This window comes from Alosa alosa, chromosome 21 (genome assembly GCF_017589495.1).
Source record: "Alosa alosa isolate M-15738 ecotype Scorff River chromosome 21, AALO_Geno_1.1, whole genome shotgun sequence".
NCBI classification, from domain to species: Eukaryota; Metazoa; Chordata; class Actinopteri; order Clupeiformes; family Clupeidae; genus Alosa; species Alosa alosa.
Window position 1 is genome coordinate 11,013,867 of NC_063209.1, and position 27,398 is coordinate 11,041,264.

The 27,398-nt window shown below is 40.9% G+C and overlaps 1 protein-coding gene and 1 long non-coding RNA gene across 5 annotated transcripts; both read right to left on the minus strand.

Annotated features, from left to right (window-relative positions):
- Positions 1-1,462: 1,462 nt before the first annotated feature.
- On the minus strand, positions 1,463-3,336 carry LOC125286684. Of its 2 annotated transcripts, XR_007192222.1 has the most exons (4): positions 3,295-3,336; positions 2,759-2,820; positions 2,095-2,172; positions 1,463-1,574 (listed from the first exon to the last, which is right to left on the minus strand). It is a non-coding gene; the product is annotated as an uncharacterized LOC125286684 (long non-coding RNA). The 2 variants fall into 2 exon arrangements; XR_007192221.1 differs by having other exon boundaries at positions 2,759-3,304.
- Positions 3,337-9,015: 5,679 nt separating this feature from the next.
- Positions 9,016-26,611, minus strand: rraga (Ras-related GTP binding A). 3 transcript variants are annotated; one of them, XM_048231643.1, is made up of 12 exons: positions 26,523-26,576; positions 25,655-25,742; positions 25,272-25,389; positions 24,659-24,758; positions 24,108-24,174; positions 23,446-23,668; positions 22,176-22,271; positions 19,670-19,792; positions 14,085-14,176; positions 13,803-13,918; positions 13,122-13,268; positions 9,016-9,648 (listed from the first exon to the last, which is right to left on the minus strand). In XM_048231643.1, the coding sequence occupies exons 3-11, from the start codon at positions 25,296-25,298 to the stop codon at positions 13,165-13,167; spliced, it is 948 nt and encodes a 315-aa protein (XP_048087600.1). In that variant the 5' UTR covers positions 25,299-25,389; positions 25,655-25,742; positions 26,523-26,576; the 3' UTR covers positions 9,016-9,648; positions 13,122-13,164. The 3 variants fall into 3 exon arrangements, with proteins under 3 accessions (XP_048087600.1, XP_048087602.1, XP_048087599.1); XM_048231645.1 differs by lacking the exon at positions 25,655-25,742 and having other exon boundaries at positions 13,207-13,268; positions 26,523-26,611; XM_048231642.1 differs by lacking the exon at positions 25,655-25,742 and having other exon boundaries at positions 26,523-26,611.
- Positions 26,612-27,398: the final 787 nt, after the last annotated feature.

The following is a 27,398-nucleotide window of genomic DNA, read 5'->3' on the forward strand; positions in this document are numbered from 1 at the left end:
TTTTGAAACAGTTGTGGGCAAAGGAAATAGTATACTTAAGAGAGCCAGATTGTATGCTTAAAGCCTGAGACAGAGTATATAGTTTAAAAGTTGAATGTAGATAGTGGACCATAGTGTAATGGATGTTGATAGACAGAAAGTTGAATGGATGTTGATAGGCAGATTGTTTAATGGATGTTGATGGATAGTTTAATGGGTGGATGAGTGAATGGTTTGAAGAGGATGAATGGATAGAAAGTTGGATGGAATGTGCCTTATATCCTTGTAGAATGGAGAGACACAGAGACAGTTGGCCTAGTTAAGCAGAAAGCAGTTGATACAGGTGCAATCAGTTTAACTGGCCCTTTGATGGGTCCTAGTTGAGCAGCTGGAAGTTGATACAGGTGCAAATCAAGTTAATTAGTCCATTGTGATGTCATAGTGCTAATGCAAAGTCTATGGGGGAAAATAAGCTTGTTTTTTGTTAATATCTCAAAAAGTATAAAGTTTACAAAAGTGAAAAATACATTCCTCAAGTGTCCTTTTCAAGACCTACGTTACAAAGTTTGAACGAAGTTTCTATGTTAAACGGTTGAAGCTGAATTAGACGCAGACATTTGGTGGGAAGAATAAGAAGAAGAAGGTCTAGCAACTCTCCGTTGGCTTGTGAGCTCCAGAAATCGAAACTTAATCAGGCCAATGAAATCGTGTATAGAGTCATTAGGTGGGCTTAACATAGTGATTGATGGCAGACTTGCAACGGTTTGGCTTGAATTCCCTGCTACTTGAAAACAAACTAGATGTACCGCATAGCGGTACAAAATATGACCGCCGCTTAGTCCTGTACATCCATTCCGCGAAAATAAATCATATTAATGAATTTGTCTCCATCTTCTACTCCATCCCCCACTCTTGAAACTTTTGTGTATGCTTGTTTGGAATGTGTGTTTGCACACATTCCGCACACAAAGTAGCCTACTGGCGCTGCAAAGGTAAATATATTCACCTTCAGATCTGGGCCAGATCCGCAAAATGGACCCGGGCCGGTGTCTTTTGGCACAACGGGCCAATACCGTTCCGCATCCGTTTTCATTATTTGGGCCAAATGTGCACTTTCTCATAATGATCTGGGCCAGATCCGGACCAGATGAGTATTCGATAGTGGCGATTGCGGCCCTTATTTGGGCCAAATGCGGACCAGCTCATTTTACGTCTGGCACCCATTTGTACTATATAGTCAATGTCACTAACAAATCAAGGAGTTACAGTATTTGTTCAGAATTTCAAGCTTTAAAAAGTTAAGATTGTCAAAAGTAAAGGATTACTAATAAAGCTTTTTAAACAGTAACATCCAATACCCCTAGTTGAACTCAGTAGCCAGTAGTTTGATCATGTATATTGAGTGTTAAATTATCAACATCTTGGAATAAATGATCTAAAAATCAAAACCTTGTACTAATGTATTTCAGAAAAGAAGCACAAATTCAAAATTGTACTTACTTTATTAAATTTCATTTATCACACACCCTCTCAATTTATTACACACACATATGTAGCATGCACTGGGTGGTGGGTGGATCTTGTCCTTACTGCCCCTGTTGAGACAAGAAAGGCAATCAGCACACATGACAATCCTTGGCTAATGCTTCCTGTACAAAAATGACATTACTCAACATTATCAAGATAGTTAATGATTTGAGAATGAATGATGTGATGCAGTGTGTAATGCTTCCACTAGATTGGAAATGTAAAAATCTTGTTTGAGAAAGATGACAAGTCTTAGTCTTGGAACAAGAAAATTTGAAACATTTGAAAATGGTGGGTACAAATTAGAAGACAAAGTGGAATGTCTATTTCTATCCCTGTTCAAACAATTTAAGCAAAAAAAAAACAAAAAAACAAAACAAAAAAAACAGTGTTCCACATTCAGCTTTTAGAGAGACAGTTATCTTTGATTATGAGTGCACCACCAGGGACTCAAATTTCCAAATGACGATTGTCCGTCATACGAACGAGCATTTTAATCCTGATAACACCTTTATGTAATATATTTTGGTTTTTGAGTTTTAAATGTCAGAAACATAGGCTAAACAGTGCTACAAGACTTACACTTACCTTACTGAAAGGCAGGATTGCAGACAGGGCACGCCGAATTCACGCCAGTCACGCCACCTCAACGCCTCGGTCCTGGGGCTGAAGAGACGGGGGAGGAGGAAGAAGGCATGATTAATTCGATACTTGGATACCCGTCTAACAGTATAAAATCATTATTTTAACATACAAACACGTATCTCACAACATAGATAACTCGCCAACATCCCAATTCGTTCCATTGTTAGGGACCTGAAACCGGTCTATACAGCTCTGTAAATTTTCATGGTGGATTACGTCGAATAAGTCGACTAATCGCTGCAGCACTACAAAGAATCTGTCACTGTTTATGTTATAACTAGATTGTAACTCTGTAAAGTGTGTTTTCCATTGCTGCTGCTTCAGTTTTCTCAACCACGATTACCACTATGTAGTCAAGATGGCGCACGCTGAGGGCGAAAGATTCTAGAGTGAAGCACGTATCCAGCGTTCCACATTCAGCTTTTAGAGAGACTGTTATCTTTGATTACGAGTGCACCACCGGGGATTCAAATTTCCAAATGACGATTGTCCGTCGTACAAACGAGAATTTCAATCCCTGATAACACCTTTATGTAATATATTTTGGTTTTTGAGTTTTAAATGTCAGAAACATAGGCTAAACAGTGCTACAAGACTTATCACTTACTGAAAGGGAGGATTGCAGACAGGGCACGCCAGTCACGCCACCTGAACGCCTCGGTCCTGGGGCTGAAGAGACGGGGGCGGAGGGAGAAGGCATGATTCATCATTTGATACTTGGATACACGCCTAACTGTATAAAATCATTATTTTAACATACAAACACGTATCTCACTACATAGAACACATCTCAATTATTTTCTGGCTTACAGAGGATGCGGTAGCGGTTAAGAAATCAGGCTAGCATGCTAACCTGGAAATTGTGTGTTAAAATCTCAGCCCAAGTTGCTCTAAGGGAGACTAGCCCTGAAGTAACAAGTAAATTGACCAAATTAAGTCGCTTCGGATAAAAAGCGTTGCTAAATTAATTTGTACATGGATAAAATGAACATTTCATTAACCCTTGCTTACCCCAAAAGCTAACGTTAGCTAATTGTCCAAGACCAGTTTAAAGTAGCGTAAACGTCAAAAGGATCCATTAACATTATATGAAAGCAAAAATAATGTATTTCATTCTAATATAGTTGAAGCAAATAGGCTTACCTGAAACAAACCAAACGAACTCTTCTTTTCACTAGCTCTCGTGTTCACCAACCGCCTCCGTTAATGTCTAACTCAGCTCTGGCGCGCGTAAGGCAGTCGGCAAATCGTTAGAACTAAAAAATTGGCGTTATGCGTTTCCGGCGGCTGGTCATTATCAGTTGTGACTGTGCTTTCCGCCCCCTGGTGTCTGATCCGGGTCAATGTCTCCATCACGACAGTAAAACAGAGGTGACAGTTACACGGATTTGCCAGTTTGAAGGCGGAGTCTGTCCGGAGTCTACTGCTATCTGGGATAGATTTGTTTTTGGGCCAAAAAATTTGTAGCATTGTTATAAAACCTTTAAAATCTCTAAACAATCACAAGTAGGGCAGTTCATCACAGTCCATCCATTGCAACTGGACTGATGAAAGGTACACCTGTAGGCTACATTGTATTTGGGAAAAGCAGAAGGTAGCAGCATAATGTATTTATTTATTTATTATTAAACAAAACAATCCCTGTCAGTTCCATGCAGTTTTCAACAGCTATCTAGAAAAGAGGTCATGTCATGGATTTTTGTGAATGTTTCTTCTTCTACATATGCTAAGTTTAGTCATCTAGTTCAAATGATATTCAGCTTTATTGTCAATGCACAAATTAAATACCAGTAGTCTAAAACAAAATGCCGTTTTACCCAGTGGTGCAAATAACTGACATGTCCAAAAGGGCCTTCATGAAATGCGTTGCGAGACTGTTCATGCACATTTTAAAGGGCAAAGTTGAAGAGCTACTGTCCGTTATTATTTGTGCAAATAATATGCTGATTCATGTTCCCTTGCATTTTGCAACTATGAGGTCCATGGTTAAGCTCAATCTTTTGACGCAATCTTTTGATTTTCACCCAGCCTAGTCCATGGTAGGCGCCCGATAGAAATATTGTTTAAATTTGGTATTGAGATATCCACGACTGGCCCCTGGCGTGTTAAGCCCCGGTTTCAGAGCTATTCTAAATGCAAAAAATGCATAGAGGGAGTTATGACAAAACCGTGACTGTTAACAAACTATAAGCTATATAAGGTTGTCCCTATGCTAGGCCTATTACACAACCAGTGGTGGAATGTAACGAAGTACAAATACTTCGTTAGGGTAGACTGAGTACAGTTGAGACATGTGTACAGTTGAGACACCTTAAATATCTTGCTTGCACAGCAACCCCAAGTTGTGATTTTTGCAATGCACATGCGTATTAGTGCCCTCTTTGATCATGGCAAATTTGAACGACAAAAGTATCTCCCATCCAAGGATATCGGCACATGTTTTTTTTCCAAAGTAAGAATTTCACTTCACCATGCACCTTTGACAATGAATAGCTCATTACACTTATGCTACTGTTAAACGTAACTGGTATCATTACAAACATTATTCTGTGTCCTAAAAACTGGCATATTTTATGGCATTGTGTCATGTAAGGTCGTTGCAAAATCTAGAGAAATGTGTGAGGTGGTCAGCGGGGTACAATTGAGACACACATTGGATTGTGTTAGGCTACTTGAACATTCCATTTGTAGGCTACTGTTCGCTATCTGTTCCTGTGTCACATTTTGTTCATGATGTATTCCTTTTAACCAACGCTAATTTAAATGAAATGAATGAATTCGAACTACAAACAGTTTGCAATTGCTATGTTTTTATTTATTAAACTTTCCAACTAACGGTTAGTTAACTATACATCATTAAAGATGGGTGTCTCAACTGTACCAGGTGGGTGTCTCAACTGTACTCTATAGGGTACAGTTGAGACACAGTCAAGACAAAAAATGCACCTTATGTTTATGAGCTAATTGTGGAAAATATAAACTACTTATGGGTATTATTGATTTATAATATTTTAGTCTACAAGCTAAGGAAATGGCATGTGGAATGTTGTGTGGAAAATCACTTCTTTTCAGTATCTATTTTTTGTTTGATTTTGTGTGGGCAAAAAGTGTCTCAACTGTACTCAGTCTACCCTACTGTACTTAAGTAAATTTTCCACGTATTTGTACTTTACTTAAGTAAAATTTATAGTGCATACTTTTGACTTTTACTTCGTTACATTTTACAGCAATTATCTGTACTTTTACGCCGTTACATTTCTACAACACCATCGTTCCTTTTTACGATACATTTTATGATCAGTTTTTTTTTCTCTGACAAACACGCTTTGTTTTACCAGGGGCGGGTTGCTACCAAAGATTCTGGGCCTTCGTGCATTCTTAGAAACATAAGCTTCTAGTCTAGACCAGGCAAAGCGTGAGCTTGTAGCCATCTGCATTCGGTAGGCTATATTCACCAGACCCATGGCTACACTGTACATGCAACTGTGTTCTGTGCCTTTCTCTGTCTGTTATCTGCAGCGTTAGGGCCTCCTCTCCGATGAGATTGCTATCCGCGGATCAGCGAAGTTACAGGCTATGCCCATGCTTCTGTCACATCGCCTGATCATTTGCGGCACAAATGAATGGTAGACTATTAATGAACCGGTGGCCGGAAAAAAACGTAACATTTTCCAGATTAGGAAATATTCCTTAATTGTGTGTGATCAAATAAAGATGCATATAGCCTACAATTGGGGGGTAGTAATATGAGCGTTCATTCAATGTCTATGCGTCTGAACCTAATCATAAAGACACCTTTCTCAGCAACTTTTCTGTTCAATCAGCATAATTGGCATTACGATCCACCCGACGTTTCCCTTGTCTACCCCGTTAAACTTCAGGCTCTCGTGTTTTGCTGACTGATATTACTCAGCAGATCACCCTAGTTAGATAACCAGAATTACAGTCTCTAGAATTGTAGGTCAGAATGTAAACTGGGCCACAGATGGTAAGCACAATTGCATTAGCTTAAAACTATCTAGTCGAGTATAACCTAAAACTAGCTTAATTAAAATGCCACAGCCCATACTGATTTTTCGTTTTAGAATATAGTATATAAATCATTATGCAAATACTTAAAGTACATTTAAAAGCAGGTACTTTTTACTTTTACTTAAGTAGGGTTGTCATTGTGGTACTTTTACTTTTACTAAAGTAAATATTTCTCTGTGTATTTGTACTTTTACTAAAGTACTGAGTTTCAGTACTTCCTCCACCACTGTACACAACACTTGTCAATAGGCTATGCTGGTGACCCAAATAAAATCTCCTTTGGAACCAATGGCTTACACCTTACAGTATCAAGCTGCCACCTCTTGGCGAAAAGTTAATAGTTTTGCATATCAGTAATACATTTCACGTAGCTGTGTGAATCACGGAAAGGGCGAATGAAGTGGACACTTCTAAATGGAACCCAACCCACTGTACAGTAGCTCAAGGTCTGTGGCTAAAGCAGCCATAATGAAAGAGTTATCATTGTTTGGATACTTCACACCCTAAACACGCACTTCGAACAAACAAAAAGCGCCTCAGTCTCACGGAATAGCCATAGGCAAAACTGTATCTGACCGGTGTAACGTTGGTACTAAATCATCCATCACAAAGAATGATTTTTGTAGCACGTGCAACAAATATGTGTAGGTACAGCCCTGCCCTGAATACATCTCAACGTGCGCTCTAAAACATCTGGTTTAAATGGAGATGTAGATCATCACGGGTGCGTTAATAAATCTACATTGCTGCGAGTTGACACAAATTATTCACTTTGACGAATTTATGTAGTTTCAGTTACTTTACTTTGAGCCATGCTCTTCCTTACTTGAATCACCTTTGAAAATAGAGGATTGAAGTAGCCTATATGGGTGTTTGGGAATGGACGTTGACTCAGATGCTTTTTGAGACTTTGAGCAGAAATGTCCCAGCCCGGTGTTTAGGATGCATCATAGACAGGTTATCTTTCAGGTAGCCTATATATTTTCCATTAAAAACCATCAATGTAGCTTAACGTGTTGTGGCTAACTCACTTAGCTCCTGTTAGTAGCCTAGGTTATGGTCATAAGCAAACGAGATGACAGTCGAAAGATACAATTAGTGCTGTTATCAATTTGCTTGGTAGCCTATAAACGCATTTATGGTTTTCTACAAATACATCAATAATCAAATTGGCCTCCATCACTCAACCATGCTAACGGTAACATTATTTTACCTACGTTCTGCTATTGATAGGATTAACGTAGCCTACCTGCAGTAAAAAACAAGCATGTCCGATAAACATTCTAAGATTTATTTCGGCTTCAAGAGGAAATGGGAATTACATGTCATGCAAAAATCATCCTACCCTTCGATGTTCTCTGCGGTAAACTACTGCACAGTCTTGTCCTTGTAGGAAGCATAGTGTCTTTCCAACCCACTTTAGATTAACTTCCAACAACATTACGTCTCACTGCAACGATGCGCCATCTAGTGGACAAACGACTACGTGACGCCAATACTGGAAATGCAGCCAAATTATTATTATGATGAATATTTGGTTTTCCTTTAATCCTACTGAATTTGTAATTATGTATCGGCCGTTCTAATTGCCGATACTGATGGTATGCGTGCCTGTGTGTGTGTGCGCGTGTGTATATGTGTGCACCACCATCTACAGGCCAATGAGTGTACAGTCACTAAATGTACACATAACTTAATTTTTTAGACCCCCCCGTGGATGAAATTCTACGAAACTTGGCATACCCCCAGAGAATGTCAGGTTAATCATACACATAAAATTTGGTGCAGTTCTGAACGTTCTTAAAGCAGAATGATATTGCATTTTCATTTTTTACCGGGGGGGGGGGGTGCAAATCACAAATGAGTGATTATGGGCTAGGTTGATGTGGGCCCTTGAGACCAACATACCATAAAAATGTCTTCATCCTCGGTGCCACGGTTCAGGTAGTTATTTAGGAAAAACTGCATTTTTTGGGTTTCGGTAGCGGCGGTCATAATAAGATGGATGCGGCGGTCATAATAAGATGGATGCGGCGGTCATAATAAGATGGATGCGGCGGTCATAATAAGATGGATGCGGCGGTCATAATAAGATGGATGTTGCTGCTGCTGAACAACAACATTTTCATGCACTGTAATTAAGTAAACCTCAACCACCAGGTAATATGAACTTCAAAGAAGCACTAATGATTCCAGCACCTGCGTCATATTAAACACATCTGAGGTGCACCAGGATAGAAATCCTGCCCAAATGAATCCTGCAGGAGAAAACTCTCAAACATCTTTATCTGCATGTGCACCATGCACAGAGAAATTCAGCAAAGGCATCAGCAGTTGTGTGTTAACATCCAGCACTAGCCCAGGATTTGGGAGGACAGAAAAATTCACAGCACGGGAGGGAACTACTAGTCAGGCTGGCCAAATCTAATGCTGGACTAACTGCAATTCAAACAATGTAGCTGATGAGTTTCCCCTGTAGACGTGAGCGCTCAATCGCCCCCCTCTCCTGGTGAGAATTAGCCAGCCAAACAACATGAAAGCGTGTTTGTTGAACTTAATCCTTCATTTCTAATGTGTTCCTGATCCAGTGAAAATATCAGAGTGATTAGTCTTATCAGAAAAGGTATCATATTGTTCCATTATGTGGCTCATAGTTTAAGTCCCTGCTAAATCAATGAGATCAGTGGGAATTTTGTGGAATTAAGGCCCAAAGTGCTGGGCTTTCCATGAACGAAATCCTTTTCTGGTCACAGGGTGGAATGCAGTTCTGTTCCACAAGGTCTCTGTTTATTCTCCATTTCAGTGCTGAGGAAAAGCATGCAGACCATTTTGTTTTGTGGTTGATTTGATTTTTATTTAAGCCATCACCAAGGATAATAAATAGGGAGGTACAAACAGCTCTTGTGGAAAAAAGAAGATACTGTGTGCAATGTTTTTCACAAGAGTGCAGATGTGTAGATTTTTTTTGTTGACATTATTGTCGATTCATCCTCAGTGTCCCTGGCCAACTACCGTAGCGAGCTTTGTAAACACTTGGATGCAAAAACAGTGCTAAAAAACAAATGAACAAAAAAAAACAACATCTCACAGTGAACTGACAGGGCAGAAGAGAAAGAGTAGTTCACTGCTTGTGTGTGTATGTGTGTGTGTGTGTGTTTGTGTGTACATACATTATGGCACATTTATATAAAAAAAAAAAAAAAAAAAAAAAAAAGTCATTGCTACCCCAACTTCTCTCTCATCCCATTCTCATCCATCTGCTGTGGGCTGCACTGGTAAGCGGGGTGGAGAAAGCAAAAGGAAAAGCCTGCAGTGTTTGAGGCGTCTCTTCTCGTCATTGAGTTGAGGACAAGGATGAAGATGATGAAGACAAGTCTTGGAGAAGCCGGCCGCACACAGCTGAGAGGACAGCAGGCAGCAGCGACACCCCCCACAGATGTGGGACTAACATGATGCACAGGCCCCCTGGTGGACAGCACACACGCAGACACACGTCAACATGCACACGCACACACACACAAAACAAAACTATTAGCGATATGAATACAAAAGCAGGGCTTAGTAAATAGTGTCTGCAGAAAGAATGAGATAAAGAAAAGTACAACCCCGTATTAAAACATGTTGGGACGCTGTGCAAAATGTAAATAAAAACCAAATGTTATCATCTGCAAATCTCGTAAAAAAAAAATGTAGATGCAAAAAGGACAGTCATTATATCAAACCTTGAAATTTGATTATTTCATGAAAAATATACGCTCAATTTGAGCTTGATGTCAGAAACACATCTCAAAAAAAGTTGGGTCGTGAGTGACAAAAGGAACGTTATACTGTATATGGAAAAGTGGTGTAATGCTAAAGAAAACACTCAGAGGAATATTTCATAACCGATTAGGTTACCTGGCACCACGACTGGGTATAAAAAAGAGCATTCCAGAGAAGCAAAGTCTCTCAGAGGTAATGATGCAGAGAAAACATAAGTGGGTAAAAATGCAACATAACAATGCAGCTCAATGTGAAAGAATCCACAGAAATCTTTGTAAACAAGGGACAGGGCTGAACAACAATACTGGACGGCCGTTATCTTTGGGCCCTCACATTTCTCTAAAGAAAAATCATAGTATGGGCTCAGTAAAACATCCGATAACTGTTGTCTCTGAACACAGTTTGACGCTGCACCCACAAATGCTGGCTAAAACCATACAAATAAAAAAACATTTGAAATTCTGCCGTCTTATCGGAGCCCAAGCTCATTTAAGATGGACTGAGGCAAAGCGGAAAACTATCATGGACTCTTGGCATCCTTTGGGCTGGAAAGTAGAGGGACCATCCAACTTGTTGCACATTTCAAAAGCCAGCATCTATGATGGTATAGGGGTGAGTTTTTGAGCAACATATTCTGTCATGCAGACGTCTTTTTCAGGAAAGGCTTTGAATACCTCAGGAAAACAATGTCAAACTACACTCTGTATGGTATGGCTCCATAACAGAAGAGTACAGGTTCTAAAATGACCTGCATGCAGTCAGGATCTTTATAAGTATATATATCTTCACATCATGTGAATCATGTAAGAAAAAAAAAAGACCCCAGACTGTTGAGCAGCTGAAATCGTATGTTGAGCAAGAATGGGACAACATTTCACTCTCAAAACTCCAACAACTGGTCTCTTCAGTTCCCAAACATTAACAGCCTGGTGTGAAAAGAAGGGGTAAGGCAACACTTGTTGCGGACATCAAATTAAAAATGAATATATATTTTCCAAAACAAAAATAACTGATATCTTGTCTTTGCACAATTCTCAATTAAATATAGGGTTTAAATAATTTACTAACCATATTCTGTTTTCATTTATATTTTAAACAGTGCACCAACATTTTTGGAAACAGGGTTGTACATGCTGAGTTAGTTTGTTCAAAATAATTAGCTACAGTTACATAACTTGTGTAATTACCTGACTTACAGGGGAGCTACAACCGGGCGCGCAACTGAAGCGTTCCGTTGGCGACGTGTCTGCTGCAGCACTTAGCTTCCACTATAATCAATGGAAGAAGCTACACCAGACGTGATAGCGGAGCGTACGTTCGAAAAAAAAAAAAAGACCAGTCTTCTAAAATGGATTTTACATGTTACTGTACGAACAGAGCACTTTAGTGTCGCACTCGGTGTAGCCTCCCTGTTATCATTTATAATCACAGGAAAATCTCCGTATAATTACAGAACAACTAAACACTTATTAAGGGTAGGTCCCATCATACTGGAGACATTATTAACCTCACATCATCAATCACACCTCTTAAACCATCACATCATTATGACAACTAGGCTATAATAACATTTATACAAAAATAAATTCACACATTACTAAAACATTACCGTGTGAACAGGGTCATCGTAGGGCTAGACATGCAAGTGAGTCTGTGTATATGTGTGTGTGCACATGAGATTGAGAAACTAAGACCAAGTGAATGGGTGTGGGCTTGACATTAAAAATGACAGTATAAAAGTGAAATTAGTAGCCGTTAGTGTAAATATGCCACAGGATATATGGTCGTGTGTTGCGTATTAAGACAATGTAGACTTCACAGGTCCAGCAGGTGGTCCTGGTTTCTACCTCTCAACACACATGTGAAGCAGCAAGAAGATCAATCTCATCTCTGCTACCGAGAGAAGAGAGCCTCACAATGTGTGCACGTTGATTCTTTATGTTAAACTGGGCAAATAATGACCACAACTAAAGCAAAGCCACTGAATAAATAAGAGTGTAATTACTATCTTTCAACAGTAACAGTATGGTGACAGTAACTACCCCATAAAATGAATAGAGGTGGAAGTGCCATATTTGAAGATGCAATACACGTCTTGTGAAAGGTTGTCGATATTTTAACTCAAGAACACCTCTTTTCTGTGCTCATAAATCAACATGTTGATTATGTATGGCTCAGTCCATATATGTCCAGTATTTATGGCTCAGTCCAAACCAACGTATTTCGTTTAACGCATGTTTAATGCGTGTTTAACATGCAACGTAATGGATTAGAAGAGCAGCCTACACTTTCAGAGTAACGTGCATATCACCAGCTAGACCCACTGGCTAATTGAGCAGCACCCTGGGTGAGCTGTGGGTCAGGGAGAGCCCTGAGAGAGAAGACGTGCGCTGGCCCCTGGGTGGCCTGGGATTCGTTTAAAAAACTTGGCGTCGTCGAGCAGCTTTGTTACGGCGCTCTTTGAAGTGTTGCCATGGCTGCTTGTGTACTGTGTGGCTTAATTGGTGGAGGGTTCGGCCTTCTGCTTATTGTTTGACCGACTGATTGTTATCAGCGTTGTTTCCCTTCACAGACAGCACCATGTGTGTGTGTGTTTGTTAGTGTTATCACCGACAACTTGTGCGTGTGAGCAATTGACATCATACAGTGTGTCTATGGTTAATGAAAGTGTGTGCTTCGAGGAGACAGGCATGTGAATGTGAGCACGTCTATGGGACAGCTGGGACTGGACTGTAAATACACACCCTTGTTAGATGGAGACAAACATCTGTGTGCTTAGAAAAGCCTGACTGACCATATGGTGTGTGTGTGTGTGTGTGTGTGTGTGTGTGTGTGTGTGAAAGAGAGAGTGTGTGAGTGTGCACATATGCATGTGCACTTGCTTTGCGTAAACATGTGCATGATGTTTACAGAGCTCTCCATTATGGATGTGTATATGGATACATAGTACTTTACTATGGTCCTGTGTTTTAAATTATATACACATTATTAAAGCTCACATTTGCATGTCTTATCATGTGCTTATAATGACTACGTTTCCCTGTCAAGTCCGGTGTTAAATATATGTCTGTGATAACCATATATTAATTTGCCTACTGTGTTAACGTGCATTGGAACATTAAAACCTAAAAACTTGTGTACGTCTGTGAATGTGTGTGTGTTCCATATTTACTGACCTGAGTGTGTGTGCGTAAGTGTGTGTGTGTCTGTGTGTGTCCTCTAGCGCATGCGCATGTGCAGGCTGTGTTTGGGGCCGTCTACCCTCTCCAGCTTCTCAAAGTGCTTCCTGGCGTTGCGGATGTTGATGAGGGTGGCCGCTGAGGCTGCAGTGTCCAGGGGAGGGAAGAGGAGGAAAGCGAGGGAGGAGAGAAGAGGAAGGAAAGAAAGAAAGAGAGAGGGGAGGCGGGGAGAGGAAAGAAGGACAAATGGGTTAAGAACCTCTACATCATAAGAGGAAAAAAAAAAGCTTTTTTGCAATCATTGTTAGAAAAGTAACTGTCAATATTGAATTATTTATGCATGTGGATATATAAAACTCATGTGTGCACTCTCTTTCTCTCTGTCTCACACACAAATACGAGCATGCACACTTGCACGCACACACACGCACGGCAGACATGAAACACGCAAACGACTTTTTGACATAAACACAGAAGTCCATCATGCAGAAAGACACAAATAAAAATGTGTATACAGATAAGCCAGGCATTTCATTTTCAAACCCGTGAAGTAAGTAGTGCAGTCCAAAGTAACACTTGAGAATCGCACGCACTCTTCACACACACACACACACACACACACACACACACACACACACACAGGAAACAATGTGTGAGTGATAAACAAGGGCTACTTACGTATGGAAGGGTCAGACATGATGACCATGACGTACGTGTTGGAGGTGAAGACGTCAATGAAGGCGGCAAAGTTGGAGTTCCGCACCTCCATGCTCTGAAAGGAAGCTGCCAGTTTACTGACACACGCACACGCACACACACACACACACACACACACACACACAGATAAGAAGGTGAGACGGGTGAGCAAAAAAAGAGTCTGATAAGTTTGGCACTAAGTTTAGTATTGTGCACGGTCAACAATAGTCTGGCATAATTTTCACAAAAGCACGCATGCTGTACCTGCAGCTCAGCTTGAACTGTTTGATGATGTTGCTTATTTTCTCAAAGCGGTGAGCATCGCGCTGCTCCTTACATTGATAGTGAGAGATCACCTGAGAGAGAGAGAAAGAGAACAAGTTTGAAAAAAAAACTAGAAAATGTAATTTCGAGGAAATTACCAGTGCATGAAAATATAAACATACTGTACGTTAAAATGTCTAACAGTTAAATAGTTGAGTAGTTTAAATAGTTAAATTATTTAATAGTGAATTATTGTAGTGAGGACATTTATTTTGAAACAGTTGTGGGCAGAGGAAATAGGAACAGAATCTGTATTCTTAAGAGAGCCAGATTGTATGCTTAAAGCCTGAGAAAGAGTATATAGTTTAAAAGTTGAATGTAGATAGTGTAATGGATGTTGATAGACAGAAAGTTGAATGGATGTTGATAGGCAGATTGTTTAATGTATGTTGATGGATAGTTTAATGGGTGGATGAGTGAATGGTTTGAAGAGGATGAATGGATAGAAAGTTGGATGGAATGTGCCTTATATCCTTGTAGAATGGAGAGACACAGAGAGTTGGCCTAGTTAAGCAGAAAGCAGTTGATACAGGTGCAATCAGTTTAACTGGCCCTTTGATGGGTCCTAGTTGAGCAGCTGGAAGTTGATACAGGTGCAAATCAAGTTAATTAGTCCATTGTGATGTCATAGTGCTAATGTAAAGTCAATGGGGAAAAATAAGCTTGTTTTTTGTTAATATCTGAAAAAGTATAAAGTTTACAAAAGTGAAAAATACATTCCTTAAGTGTCCTTTTCAAGACCTACGTTACAAAGTTTGAACGAAGTTTCTACGTTAAACGGTTGAAGCTGAATTAGACGCAGAAATTTGGTGGGAAGAATAACTAGAAAATGTAATTTCGAAAAAATTACCAGTGCATGAAAATATAGACATACTGTATATTAACATAAAATGCAAACAAACTTTTATTTGGAAACAGTTGGCAGGAGTCATAGTTGATAACAACTGACAGTTGAAATGGCTGAACAGTTAAATAGTTGAGTAGTTTAAATAGTTAAATTATTTGATAGTGAATCATTGTAGTGAGGACATTTATTTTTAAACAGTTGTGGGCAGAGGAAATAGTTGAACAGAGTATATAGTTTAAATGTAGATAGTGTAATGGATGTTGATAGGCAGATTGTTTAATGGATGTTGATGGGATAGTTTAATGGGTGGATGAGTAAATGGTTTGAAGAGGATGAATGGATAGAAAGTTGGATGAAATGTGCCTTATATCCTTGTAGAATGGAGAGACACAGAGAGTTGGCCTAGTTCAGCAGAAAGCAGTTGATACAGGTGCAATCAGTTGAACTGATTCTTTGATGGGGCCTAGATGAGCAGCTGGAAGTTGATACAGGTGCAAATCAAGTTAATTAGTCCATTGTGATGTCATCAGCCTAATGTTAAGTCTATGGGGAAATTTTGAGTAGTTTTTAATAAATAGTTTAAAAAGTATAAAAGTTACAAAGATGAAAAATACATTGCCCAGATGTCCTAAGTAAGACCTACGTAACATAGTTTGAATGAAGTTTCTACGTGAAGAAGAAGAAGAAGAAGAAGAAGAAGAAGAAGAAGAAGAAGAAGAAGAAGAAGAAGAAGAAGAAGAAGAAGAAGAAGAAGAAGAAGAAGAAGAAGAAGAAGAAGAAGAAGAAGAAGAAGAAGAAGAAGAAGAAGAAGAAGAAGAAGAAGAAGAAGAAGAAGAAGAAGAAGAAGAAGAAGAAGAAGAAGAAGAAGAAGAAGAAGAAGAAGAAGAAGAAGAAGAAGAAGAAGAAGAAGAAGAAGAAGAAGAAGAAGAAGAAGAAGAAGAAGAAGAAGAAGAAGAAGAAGAAGAAGAAGAAGAAGAAGAAGAAGAAGAAGAAGAAGAAGAATTTCATGCACTGTAATAAGACTTGGAAGAACAGTATAGTGCATTTTCATGCACTATAACTAGAAAAGCATTTCCTGAAGGAAATACAGTGCATGAAAATGCAAAAATATGATGTAAAATATCATACAGAGTAAAAACAAACTATATTGTTTGCTAGGTAGAGGAGGTTTAATATAGTTGGAATGACTGAACAGTTAAATAGGTGGATAGTTTAAATGGTTAAATTATTTAGGTAGATAGTTGACGATAACTGACAGTTGGAATGGCTCTAATGTTTGCTAGCAGTTATGCTAACTATGTTAACAAAGATAATAATGTTAAACAAGTTACTTAACTTTATTAATTTAGCTAATGTTTTCTAGCAGTTTTTTTTTTAAAAGTTAATAATGCTAATGCTGTTAACTATGTTAACAATGCTAACTATGCTAACCATGTGACTTAGCTAACTTAGCTAATAATTTTTATTAGTTATGCTAACTAGCATGTTAACAATATTAAAATGCTAACTATGCTAACCATGTGACTTAGCTAACCTAGCTAATCATTTTTAATAGTTATGCTAACTAACATGCTAACTATGCTAACCATGTGACTACGTTAAACGGTTGAAGCTGCATTAAATGCGTTAGAAGAATAAGAATAAGAAGAAGCCTAGGAAGAACAGTACAGTGCATTTTCATGCACTGTAATAAGAAGTCTAGGAAGAACAGTACAGTGCATTTTCATGCACTGTAATAAGATGACTTGGAAGAACAATATAGTGCATTTTCATGCACTATAATAATAATCAGAAGAAGAAAAAGCCTTGGAATAACAGTACAGTGCATTTTCATGCACTGTAATAAAAAGATTTTGAAGAAGAAGAAGAAGAAGAAACAATACAGTGCATTTGCATGCACTGTAATAAAAAGAAGACACAGATCATGACGACAGGAAAAGGCATCTGGCCAGAAAGACAAGTAAAGGACGAGAGAGAGAGAGAGAGATGCAGATGAACAGCTGTCTGGCTGATGACCCTTCATCTTCCTGCTGCTGCTCCCCCTGGACACTGGCGAGGAGGAGTTCCTCCTTTCTGATTAACGACCCCCTCAGCCACAGGCCACCTCACCGCACACTCCTCCCGCTGGCCTGACCCCAGATGACCTGAGCCGCGGCCTGGACGCTGCTCTACACCGAGCTCCCGCCGGCCCCATCAATAACCCTCCCACCTCATCAGTACCTCCAACGCACGCCGCACGCATGAGTTGCTTTTGTCACATACTTGACAGTATCAAATCAATATCAGCAATGCAATTCCTAGGCTCAGAGACCAGACACGTTATTACATCCCACATCTCCATACAGAGAATGAACTAGCCTGGACTTTCCTGAAAGGCTGCTCAAAATGGTGGTTTGTATTATTTAACTGTGATGTTCAACAATGCTTTCAGGAAATGCTCCACCACTGTACAGTCGATTCCAGAGTGACTGGCCTCCTTTATGCAAATGAGCTAAGACACATGCAATGTGTGATACTTGGGGCCTCTTCCTCTGGTGAAAAATATTCTTCTAATGAGTGACAGCACGCAACCTTTTTTGTGTTTAACGAGGCAGAAGAGCATTTGTGGAGAGATCTATGACCACTTTTCCATGCAGGAAATTTTTCACTTTGAGATTATTGGGTTGTTTCTAGTGAACTGTCGTCATCAACTGAGACCACAGAATTCCAATGGAGTTTGTGTCTATAGACCGAGGGCTATTACGAAACATTGATCTTGTGTTGCAGCAACCATTTCTTTGTCGATTTTTAATGTGTTTGTTGGACGACCAAATCAACTCCCAGTTTCACCCTTCTGGCCACCAGATTTCGACTAAAATATTGCCATATCGAATGGAAGTCATTATGCCAACGACCTTAACAGGAGCGCCTGAATCACCAGCACCAAGACAACCCCAAAGGTCCCATTCTATGTGTATGTGTGCGGTCCCCTTTTTTGCCAAACATGATGATTCAAAAATGCTCAGTTTTTTGCCAAGCGAGTCCTTAGTTCTTGTATGTATCTTGTGTGTATCTTGGTCTCAGGAACAGCCTCTTTCGTGGACCTCTGGTGGAGCTTCAGGTCGTGGAGGTGGTGTCTCACTGTTGATTTTGAACACCAAACCCCAAGATTCAACAAAACATTGCAGTTGTGAAACTTTCTTGGCTCCTCGTCCATTTTATTGTCATGGGGCATGGGGGGAATAAGTGTATGCATACCTTTCAGATGCAAAATATCAGAAGATCCACACTTCTCTTTACAATGGCCCTGATCATGACTATTAGCAAACTCAACGGAACACCTATTTTTTTGCCATTCCTCAACCTAGTATTACAGAGATAAAACAACACTTTTGCAGGAATGTTTTTTAGCAAATGAACAGTGAGCAATTTTGCCAAATATCTGGGGAAAATGAAGAATCATTAAATGCGTATCTACATAATATGCTTGCTCACTTTCTTTGGATTGGCTTTAATTATTTGATAACCCAGCACACATTTTGTTTTTTTTGTTTGACTGCAAGCCACCATACCAGAAAACCTGCTTGTCCCACCTTGCACACACCATCTGGTTTCAATGGAAATTCCCTAAAGTGATGAGCTAATCCCCGTTTCTCTTTCTAAAGCTCTGGAGCTGCTTAGCCTTCATTTCCCTAATTTCTGTGAATATCTGGGAAATGTGGATTACCCATGATTGTGAAAGGACTCTAGCAAAGAGTAACAGCAAACCTTTGGATTCTCCTGGCTGCCACATCTGTGTAATGTATTTTTTTAGTCTACACCCTGTCTGCATGTCTGCATGTCTGTCCGTCTGTGTCTGCATGTCCGTCCGTCTGTGTCTGCATGTCTGTCTGCATTTCACTCCATTCCTCTTTCTGCGTGTCTGTATTTCTCGATTCTGACTGCCTGCCTTGTTTTCTACATCCCTTCGTGTCCCCCTTGTAATGATGATCTGACATCTGCGGTGCTCCTGGAGCGTCCAGGCCCCGCACTCTACTGCGCTTGGCATCGCTCAGCATTAATGCTGTCGTCCTTGGCGGAGAACAGGGAGGGCTCGTCCGTGAACCTACCGCTCTCGGCGCCGGGGTCGAGCGAGGACATCCAGCAGGCTCAGCAGGACTGATGTTCCCCTTGGTTGCCGCCAGCAACTCTGCCTGAACCGCCGCTAAAAATGGCTGATGGTGCACTGCGCGCGCCTAAGCAGGAAGTGACATAGATTCTTCAGCCTGGCCGCTCAGGGCCGGCGGAGGAGGTGTCGTGGTGAGACCTGACAGCTCAATGGACAGCTGAAAAGCAGCCATGTTTCAGGCAATATCATGTTGCACATACACTGGGCTTTTTCTGGCCAGCTGGGTAGTTTTCCGATAAAATTAATGATTTGTGAAGCCACACACACACACACACACACACACACACGTAGAAAAACTCAAGTTTAGCTTGACATACTCAAGCCCCGACTCATCATAAACACCAACCACCCAAGAGAGTGCCACTTTTCCTGATCCAAAATGGCTGATATACGATACATGGAAGGATTTCTCCACTACTCTCTCCCTCCCTTACCTGAAAAACAATACCGCTGCATACACTGTGCCCAGCTCTGCTGTATGGGGAACAGCGGTTAGCTGAGGATAGGGTCTGACGAAGGCCACACACTCACCAGGAACGTGGCCCTCTCAAACAGGAGGACCTCGTCGGCCTCGATGATCTGGGCGAAGTTGCGCAGGTTGGACTCCAGCTGCTGGACATTGGGGATGAGCTGGTAGACAATACTGGACCAGGCCTGGAGACAGGAAGGAAAGACAGACAGAGAGGAAACAGACGTCAGACATGTATTCACATACTGTATTTTTTCTCCGTCTTCTTTCCTCTCCCTCTCTCTCACACACATTTATATACACTGCCTTTTCTTTTCCACTAAACAAAATGAACCAGACACCAGAACCACACAGACAGTGAATAAATGTCGTTTTAAACGTAAAGTGAACAACTGCCTTTAAAATCATTAACGGTCAGAGGCAAGGGCTCTTCACTGACCTCCCTGTGGAGGCAGTCAAGCATTACAACTTAAAGTGAGAATAATTTCAGTCACTCACTAGGTCTCTGAACCACTGCCAATATACCCTGTAATCTTCTGAAAAGGTGCCAAAAAGTAAGAGACCAGACTGTGACTCAGTCTATCTTATCATGAGCGTACAGTATAAAATTCCACAAGCCATTCCATAGTAAAACAGATGTCTGTCGCACACCACTCTGGAGGCTGTGACCCCTTATTATCCCAGAGCAGTGGGAATCTGACGTATCAGATCTGTTTTCCATCAGCAGGGGTGGGGTCATCTACATCACAAGTGGACCACGCCAACGAGGAGTGAAGACTACTCTCAAACAAGAGTCCTTCTTCACTTAAGCACCATAATATAACAGGTACATCATCTACTGTACTCCAAACCTTTGGGATCTTTAGCTTCTTTGGCCATGAGCTTCTTTGGCTCATGACCAAAACTCTTTCTTTTTTGAGCCTAATAATAAACATATTTCAACTGTATCATGTTATATTTTATTGAATTACATATATTTGTATCTGATGTTTATCCTTATGTATGTATATCCTATTAGAGATGCACCGATTGATCGGCTGGTGACCGGAATTGGCCGATTTTACATGATCGACCATGACCGGCGACCAGTCGGTCAGTCTGAGACGTGCCGATTTTATGTCGGTCAAATGCACTCGCAGACCACACTTGAAACATCACCCATCTGAGTTTGCAAAGTTTGAAGGAGCTAGCAAAGGCCAGCACTCAGGGCTGGATACAAAGAAAGCGCTAATACCGAGTTTTTCTATGCGCAGAAAGCGAACGCTGTGCTTTGTGTGGAATTAACTAAGCCGTCACTTCATTAGGCTACGTAAACAGCGCTCATTACCGCCCGTCCCTGCCGCTAATTGCATGCCCACAGCTGAACCACAAGCGCAGCTGAACGGAGTTAACCGATTGTGAACAGACGATAACAAATTAGAAAGGCAAACAAAAGTTAAAGTTGCTTTTGACATGGCCTACTAAAATCAGCCGTCTCTGAAAGTTTCTATGCATTTAACCGGAATTTGGATTAACGTTTTTCACCGCAAAATTTTCATACATATGGCGGAGCACCTAATCAATCGCTATTAGCACTTCTCCTCCCCTGTGTTTGTGTGATACTCCCACTTTTCCCTCACCCTCCCATAAATGCATCAATGCATATGAAAATATGTTCCATGGCAGCATGTTCAAATGTATCATGAAAATTGTTTTTGTATTTTTAGTTGGATATTGGATGTGAGAAGAAAAAAATGGGTGTTCCATAACACAATGCATTTAGTAGTGTGTGGAATGAATGTCCCACACTGGGAAGTATTATAGTTTGATACTGCAGCTGAAGTTAGACTTGAAGAAGAAACTATAACTATTTGTGTGTGCTGTAAAATGGTTAGAAGAAATGAAATCGGAAGGGTCAAACTCCATGAAAAATCAGAAATCGGTATCAGCCCAGAAAATTGCAGTCGGTGCATCTCTATATCCTATGTTATAATAGTAATCTCTAGCTCTGTTTTGTATAGCATAGGATATTGTGTTGCATTATATGAGTAGGATATTGTGTTGCATTATATGTGTTGTATTAATGTTCTGTTCAATTTTTGTACTTACTTGTCTAGTTGAACGTATTTTCTGTATAATGATGTTATCTTCGATTGTTTTTGTGCTATTCTTAGTCCTTTTGTTCTGCTTTTAAGTCGGCTGATACCGTAACGTCAAGTTAACTTTAGTCCATTGGGCTGAAGAGCTCGCCATGACTACCGTGGGCCTCTGAAATCCATCCATCCGTGAACAACGCTGTACTTCCAATGTCTGGTCAGAGACATTGCTCAAGGCAGCTGTGGGCGATCTGTGAGAGATCTGCCGCTAGCCACAGCACCTAGCTGCTGCAGACCTGAGAGCTGCCATGCTAGCTGACTGGAGTCTGGATTGAGTAGGGAACTCTGATAAGAACGAACTCATGAAAAAACAAACGGTCACTGTCAAAATCCACCGTAGCTGCTGATTTGCAAGATTGCTCAAGACTTCAGACTGTTCTGTGCATCCAGTGCTGTGTGTGTGCGTGTGTGTGAGTCAGGAGGGTGGGCTCACCTTGTAGAGGGTCTCATCCCAAATGGAGGTCCGGAAGCAGGTGCACGCCAGTGGACGAGACAGCCTCTTCAGGTCCTCCTCGCGCTCTTTAAAGATCTGAGATTTGGAGTAAAACCAGGAGTAGTTCAGTTACAACACCAAACATAGAGTGAAAGCTTACACCATATGAAAGAAAAAGCAATGCAGGCTAAAGGGAAAGAAAAACATTAAATGTTTGATGACAAATGAAAGGAACTATGGGACTACACACACGGGAGTAAATAAAACAGGAGCTGCAGATGCAGCTAAAGGTAAGACAGCGAGTGAGCGGAGCGGAGCACGAGCGAGGAGTGGGGCAGATGGAATTTTGTTGGAGGGCGGAGCGCTTTTTAATTTAGAGGCCGGAGCGGCTGCTCTTGTTCCGCTTCAATTTCGCTCCGATACCGCTCACACTTCGAGTTTGACGTATGCCCAAATCGACCCAGAATTAATTTCTTCCAAATAAAACCAAGTCTGTTTAATTTCAAATATTTGTCCATTAAGCTCGTTGATGGGGATGGAGTTCGCTAAATATTTTAGAAAGGAAACTGATATTCCTACAAAACAACTAGATACTAACAATGTACAGCGAGAACAACCATGTGGTAAAACGGTTTCAGTGAGTAAAGATTAATTTTGGAATCTAAGAAGACACATTTCGGAAACATGAGTGCTACGGGAACACACGCAGAGCAAAGAAAAACGTGAGCAATTTTGAATATGCTTCATATCAAGTAGAAGGCTAAAGTATTGTGCATTGACGTTGCCAAGCTTGTTCGTCGTTTCACTATTGTCGTTACACTATCTTTTAAAATAAATGTTCTGAGTAAAATATATTGTCGGTGCTCTTAGTTCTTTGGGATTTAAGTTTTCTGTTTAAGATGACAATACGACTTGTAGATTATTTCTCCCTCTTTTAAATTGGAGCAAGTGTGGAGCGATTTCACAAGAGAGGGAGGATTTTGAAGTGGAGCGGGGAGCGAAATTGAGGGGAGCGACCTGACGTGAATTTGAGTGGAGGAGCGGCCAAGTGAGCAGCCACCTGAGCGAGGAGCGGGATATTTGCACCGCTCAGCTTCGCTCACTAGCTCTGTTGGTCAATAAAACCATGTTCTTGGTATTATAAGCCCCACCTCCACACACACACACACACACACACACACACACACACACACACACACACACACACACACACACACACACAGGGGTCACCTGTCCCACTCAGACAACCACCCACCCAGCCCCTGCTCACCAGGTCTCTCTGGTCCTCCTGCACCAGGTCCATCTTGTGCACCAGGCAGAAGACCTTGGCGTCGGGCGAATTCTGCAGGATGGCCTCCAGACAGGACTGGTAGTAGTGCATGTCCTTCTCCAGCTCGCGGCTCTCCACGTCAAACACGTAGATCAGCACCTCCACGTTGCGGAAAATATTGTCCCGCTGGCTGGTGAAGTAGTTCTCCATGAACGTGTCCTGCCTGTGAGGGAGAAGAGCCCAGTATAGGGTGAGGGTGGGGTTCATGAGAGACTACCTACTCACTAATACCCCCACACATACCCACTAATGCCAACCAGTTGGCAAATAGAGCAACACTATTCCGCATCAAGGACAGAACATGTTCTGATAGCATAAGCACAGAAAATACATGATTAGGTTTGATGGATTACAATGAGTCATCCTGTTAGCAGTTTTTGCTTCACCACTGTGACATTTATCATTTACTCTATATTGAAGCTCATCTATTCAACAATGCATCTTATGTTTTTGATCGTCATTATAAGAAGTACTGCAGGGATTAATAAGTCAGTCACTCTGCAGGAAGACATAATGGGTTACTGGAACACTAATGAAATGGCCAAATGGCCCACAAGGAATTATGGTGTGCTGATGTCATAGCTCTGTGAGTTCCTGCTTACCCGCCACAGTCCCATAGGTTCAACACCAGGTTTCCCAGGAAACGCACATGGGAGTGTTCAACATCGACTGCAGAAAGGACACACACACACAAACACGCACACACAAACACGTCGTTAAGGCTCCTCTCTTTCATTTCCTGACCACCTGCAAAAAAGCTTGGCAAAGAAACTCTCTCACACACTAACAGACACTCTACAAATACACACACCAAAACACCAGTCAGAGTCTTTGAAAATGTTCAATGACAGCTTCTTTCCCATACATTAAGTGGAGTGACTCAAAATTCTGCGCTTAGGTCAGCTAACGGCTGCAGCAAACACCAAACTGTTTAGCCTTTCACTCAAGTGGTGGCAGAAACCCACTTAACTGCCATTGGAGGACCCATAGACCCGTATTTGCCTCTTATTCGAAGAGAGGAAAGATTAACTTGGTGTCTGATTTTAGGGTGACTGTTGGGAGGGTTAAAGAAGTAAAAGAGCCAATGACTAATTCATGAATTACAAACACACAGTAATTGGTGTGACTTCAGTTGCGGGTGCAGGTTGCTTACTCGTGGCTCCAAGCCTTCGTGTATCCCTAGCGATGTAGTTCGCAAAGATGATTGATCTCATGCTGGTCTTCCCTGACCCACTCTTCCCCATCAGCAGCACCTGACAAGATGGAGGAAATGTGTGTGGGAGGGAAGGAAAGTGAGAGAGAGGGAGAAACAGAGAGAGAGAGAGCGAGAGAGAGAGAAAGAGCCAGAGAGAGATTGGCGATGTTTGTTTCCCATTTACAGAGCCAGGACTGTGCATGAGTCTTTCTGGCCACACACACACACACACACACACACACACAGAACAGCTAATGGACAGTGCGAAGCTATTCACTGAATTTGCCCATACTTGTATTAAATTGTAGAATTGTGATCTTCACATTTAATGAGTCTAAACATACATCAAGAGCGCCACCTGCGGGTACACCGAGGTTGCATAAATGTACGGTGTCGATCAAACAGCTGTGACCTAGCCTGGAGCTTATATATTCCCCATGCATTTTCTAGCAAGCCTATTCTTTCTTAAGGGTTTATAGATTATAACAATGCTATTAACACGAAAATGTGGACTTGGCAAATGTAAAGCTACTACACACCACATACACACAAACACAAAAAGAGCAATCACCTTTTTCTTCATGGCTGTGCTCGACATTTCCCCTGCCTTGGACAGAGAGCGCAGTGCAGAAGGCCAAACTCGGAACACACCGACTCCTGGGGCCTTGGTCAGAGTGTTCGAATTTACTCTAGGAGAAAAAATTACATATATACATACATATATATATAAAAAGGTAAGGTAAATGCTGACCGAAACCGGGCTATGACAAAAGCCGCACTTGACGTGCAACCAAATCCTGAACAACGTCTTGGTCTCATGACACTACTGCGAAAACAAGCATAATTGTGCAACTGTGGTTGAGCAGTATTAGCAACATAGTTTTCTATATTGTTTCTTTTCTCAACTGATAAGCAGTTTGGCGCAACAACCAGTCAGGGCAAATTAATAGGTACCGTTAGTGATGGCCAGCTGCGAATGTTTTCCCTGGGTTGAAAAGAGTTCACACCAATGCTCCGAAGCTGTCAGCTGACAGTAGAATTGCTTAGTCGTGTGACAAGGAAAGGATGTTTAAGAATGAGGAGTGGTAAGGTTTCTGTTTCGACTTCATTAAACGGTGCATGAACACTTCTAAAAGCTGCACACTGTCACAAGACACTTCATCAGCAACTTCCTGTTTACACGCAACGCATCTAACGTTAACCTAGAAACTGTCAAAACAATAACGTTAGCCGCAAACCAAATCGAATAAGTTAACGTTAACTTAACGCGTCTATCCAAATAGCTAACGTTATAACAACGATAAAATCCTACGTCCAAACATGAAACTAGACGTTGAAAGAAACGAGTCAAATCTGACTACTCTATTAAAAACTATGCCATCTTATAAACTAACGTTACTGGTTTTGCCATGCTAAGCTAAGTTAGAAAATTGCTTATCACTGTTTATTTCTTCTAACAAGCAAAACTACCCAACTTGTGGATGGCTGTTGATATCTTCGTACAACCAGACAATAATAGACGGCCAATGGAGCACAACAACAATGTGTAGATGGTGAAAAGTACTGCATAAGAAACTGTTATCTGTTAACGTTAGCCTGCTTGCTACTTCCTATGCTGTACACACTGTTAGGTAGCTAGCTACCCGGCTAACTGTATGCCAAGCTAATTGCTGAGACAAGTTAGATACTAGCTTGCTAGATTAGCCGAACTACAGTCCAAATTATTTGGACATCAGGCTAGCTATAAACCTTGCAAAAACTGGTCTGAAGATATTGGCTAGAATCCTTATTTTGAACAGTACATATACATACAAATAGATACCTTATAGTAATGCTCTACAGTAAGCGTCCTCGACCCATTGCTGTATTTCACAAATCACAATTTCAAGAATGTACCAAGGGAAAAAAAATAGCATCACCATTATATATAACACGTGACCGATAGTCCAAATGCGGTTGGTCGATAAGTCTCGCGATGCTTTGGCAAAGCAATGTTGATTCTTCATTGTAAACACTGAATGGAAAGTTCAAATGGACAGCTGTTGCAATTCAGAACTCGATGCTCAGCAGTCACATTGCACCCTTGTTCAAAGTTTGTTAACGTGCAAACAGCTTACATCCCATGGAGACCTAGACCTAGGGCTTATCTCATTTATCCCCCTAGGCACCATGAAAGCCTTAACAAACTCCTTACCAAGAATAGCTGCAGTTATGGGAGAAAAACACTCCAGCTTTTTTGAAGTAGGCCTACCATGCCGTGGAATAATATTTTCATGTAAAAATATTACAGTGCAGTATTATGTAGCGCAATGCTGTCTTCACATGTCCAGAAGATTGCATTCCACATGAACTGCTGATAATTCCTCCATATTTTTTGTTATATACTTAGAGAACTGCAGTTTTGACACTTGAAGTAGTGCGGTTATTTTTGGTATAAATGACATCCACTGATGAGTGATTGAGCTTGAGAGGCTCAAGGGCTCAAAAGGAATATAATTTTTCTTACAAAAAATAACTGCAGTTATGGAACAAACCTGCAGTTTTTCTGAAGTTTCATGTGCTCACCAGAAAGTCTAGCGTGCGCACCAGAAAGTATGCCTTTGTAGGGGTACATGGGAGACAGGGCTTAGATTTATTGTAAGTCAACATCATATTGTATCAATTTAAAGCAAATTTAGGGGCTTCAGCTTTCAAGATA

Coding starts and splice junctions, on each gene's coding strand:
- rraga (XM_048231642.1), bottom strand. CDS start 25,298: ATGTCGAGCACAGCCATGAAGAAAAAG. Junction 24,759..25,271: donor GCACAGCCATGAAGAAAAAG/GTGATTGCTCTT, acceptor CCATCTTGTCAG/GTGCTGCTGATGGGGAAGAG. Junction 14,177..19,669: donor TTGAGAGGGCCACGTTCCTG/GTGAGTGTGTGG, acceptor TCTCTCTCTCAG/GTGATCTCTCACTATCAATG.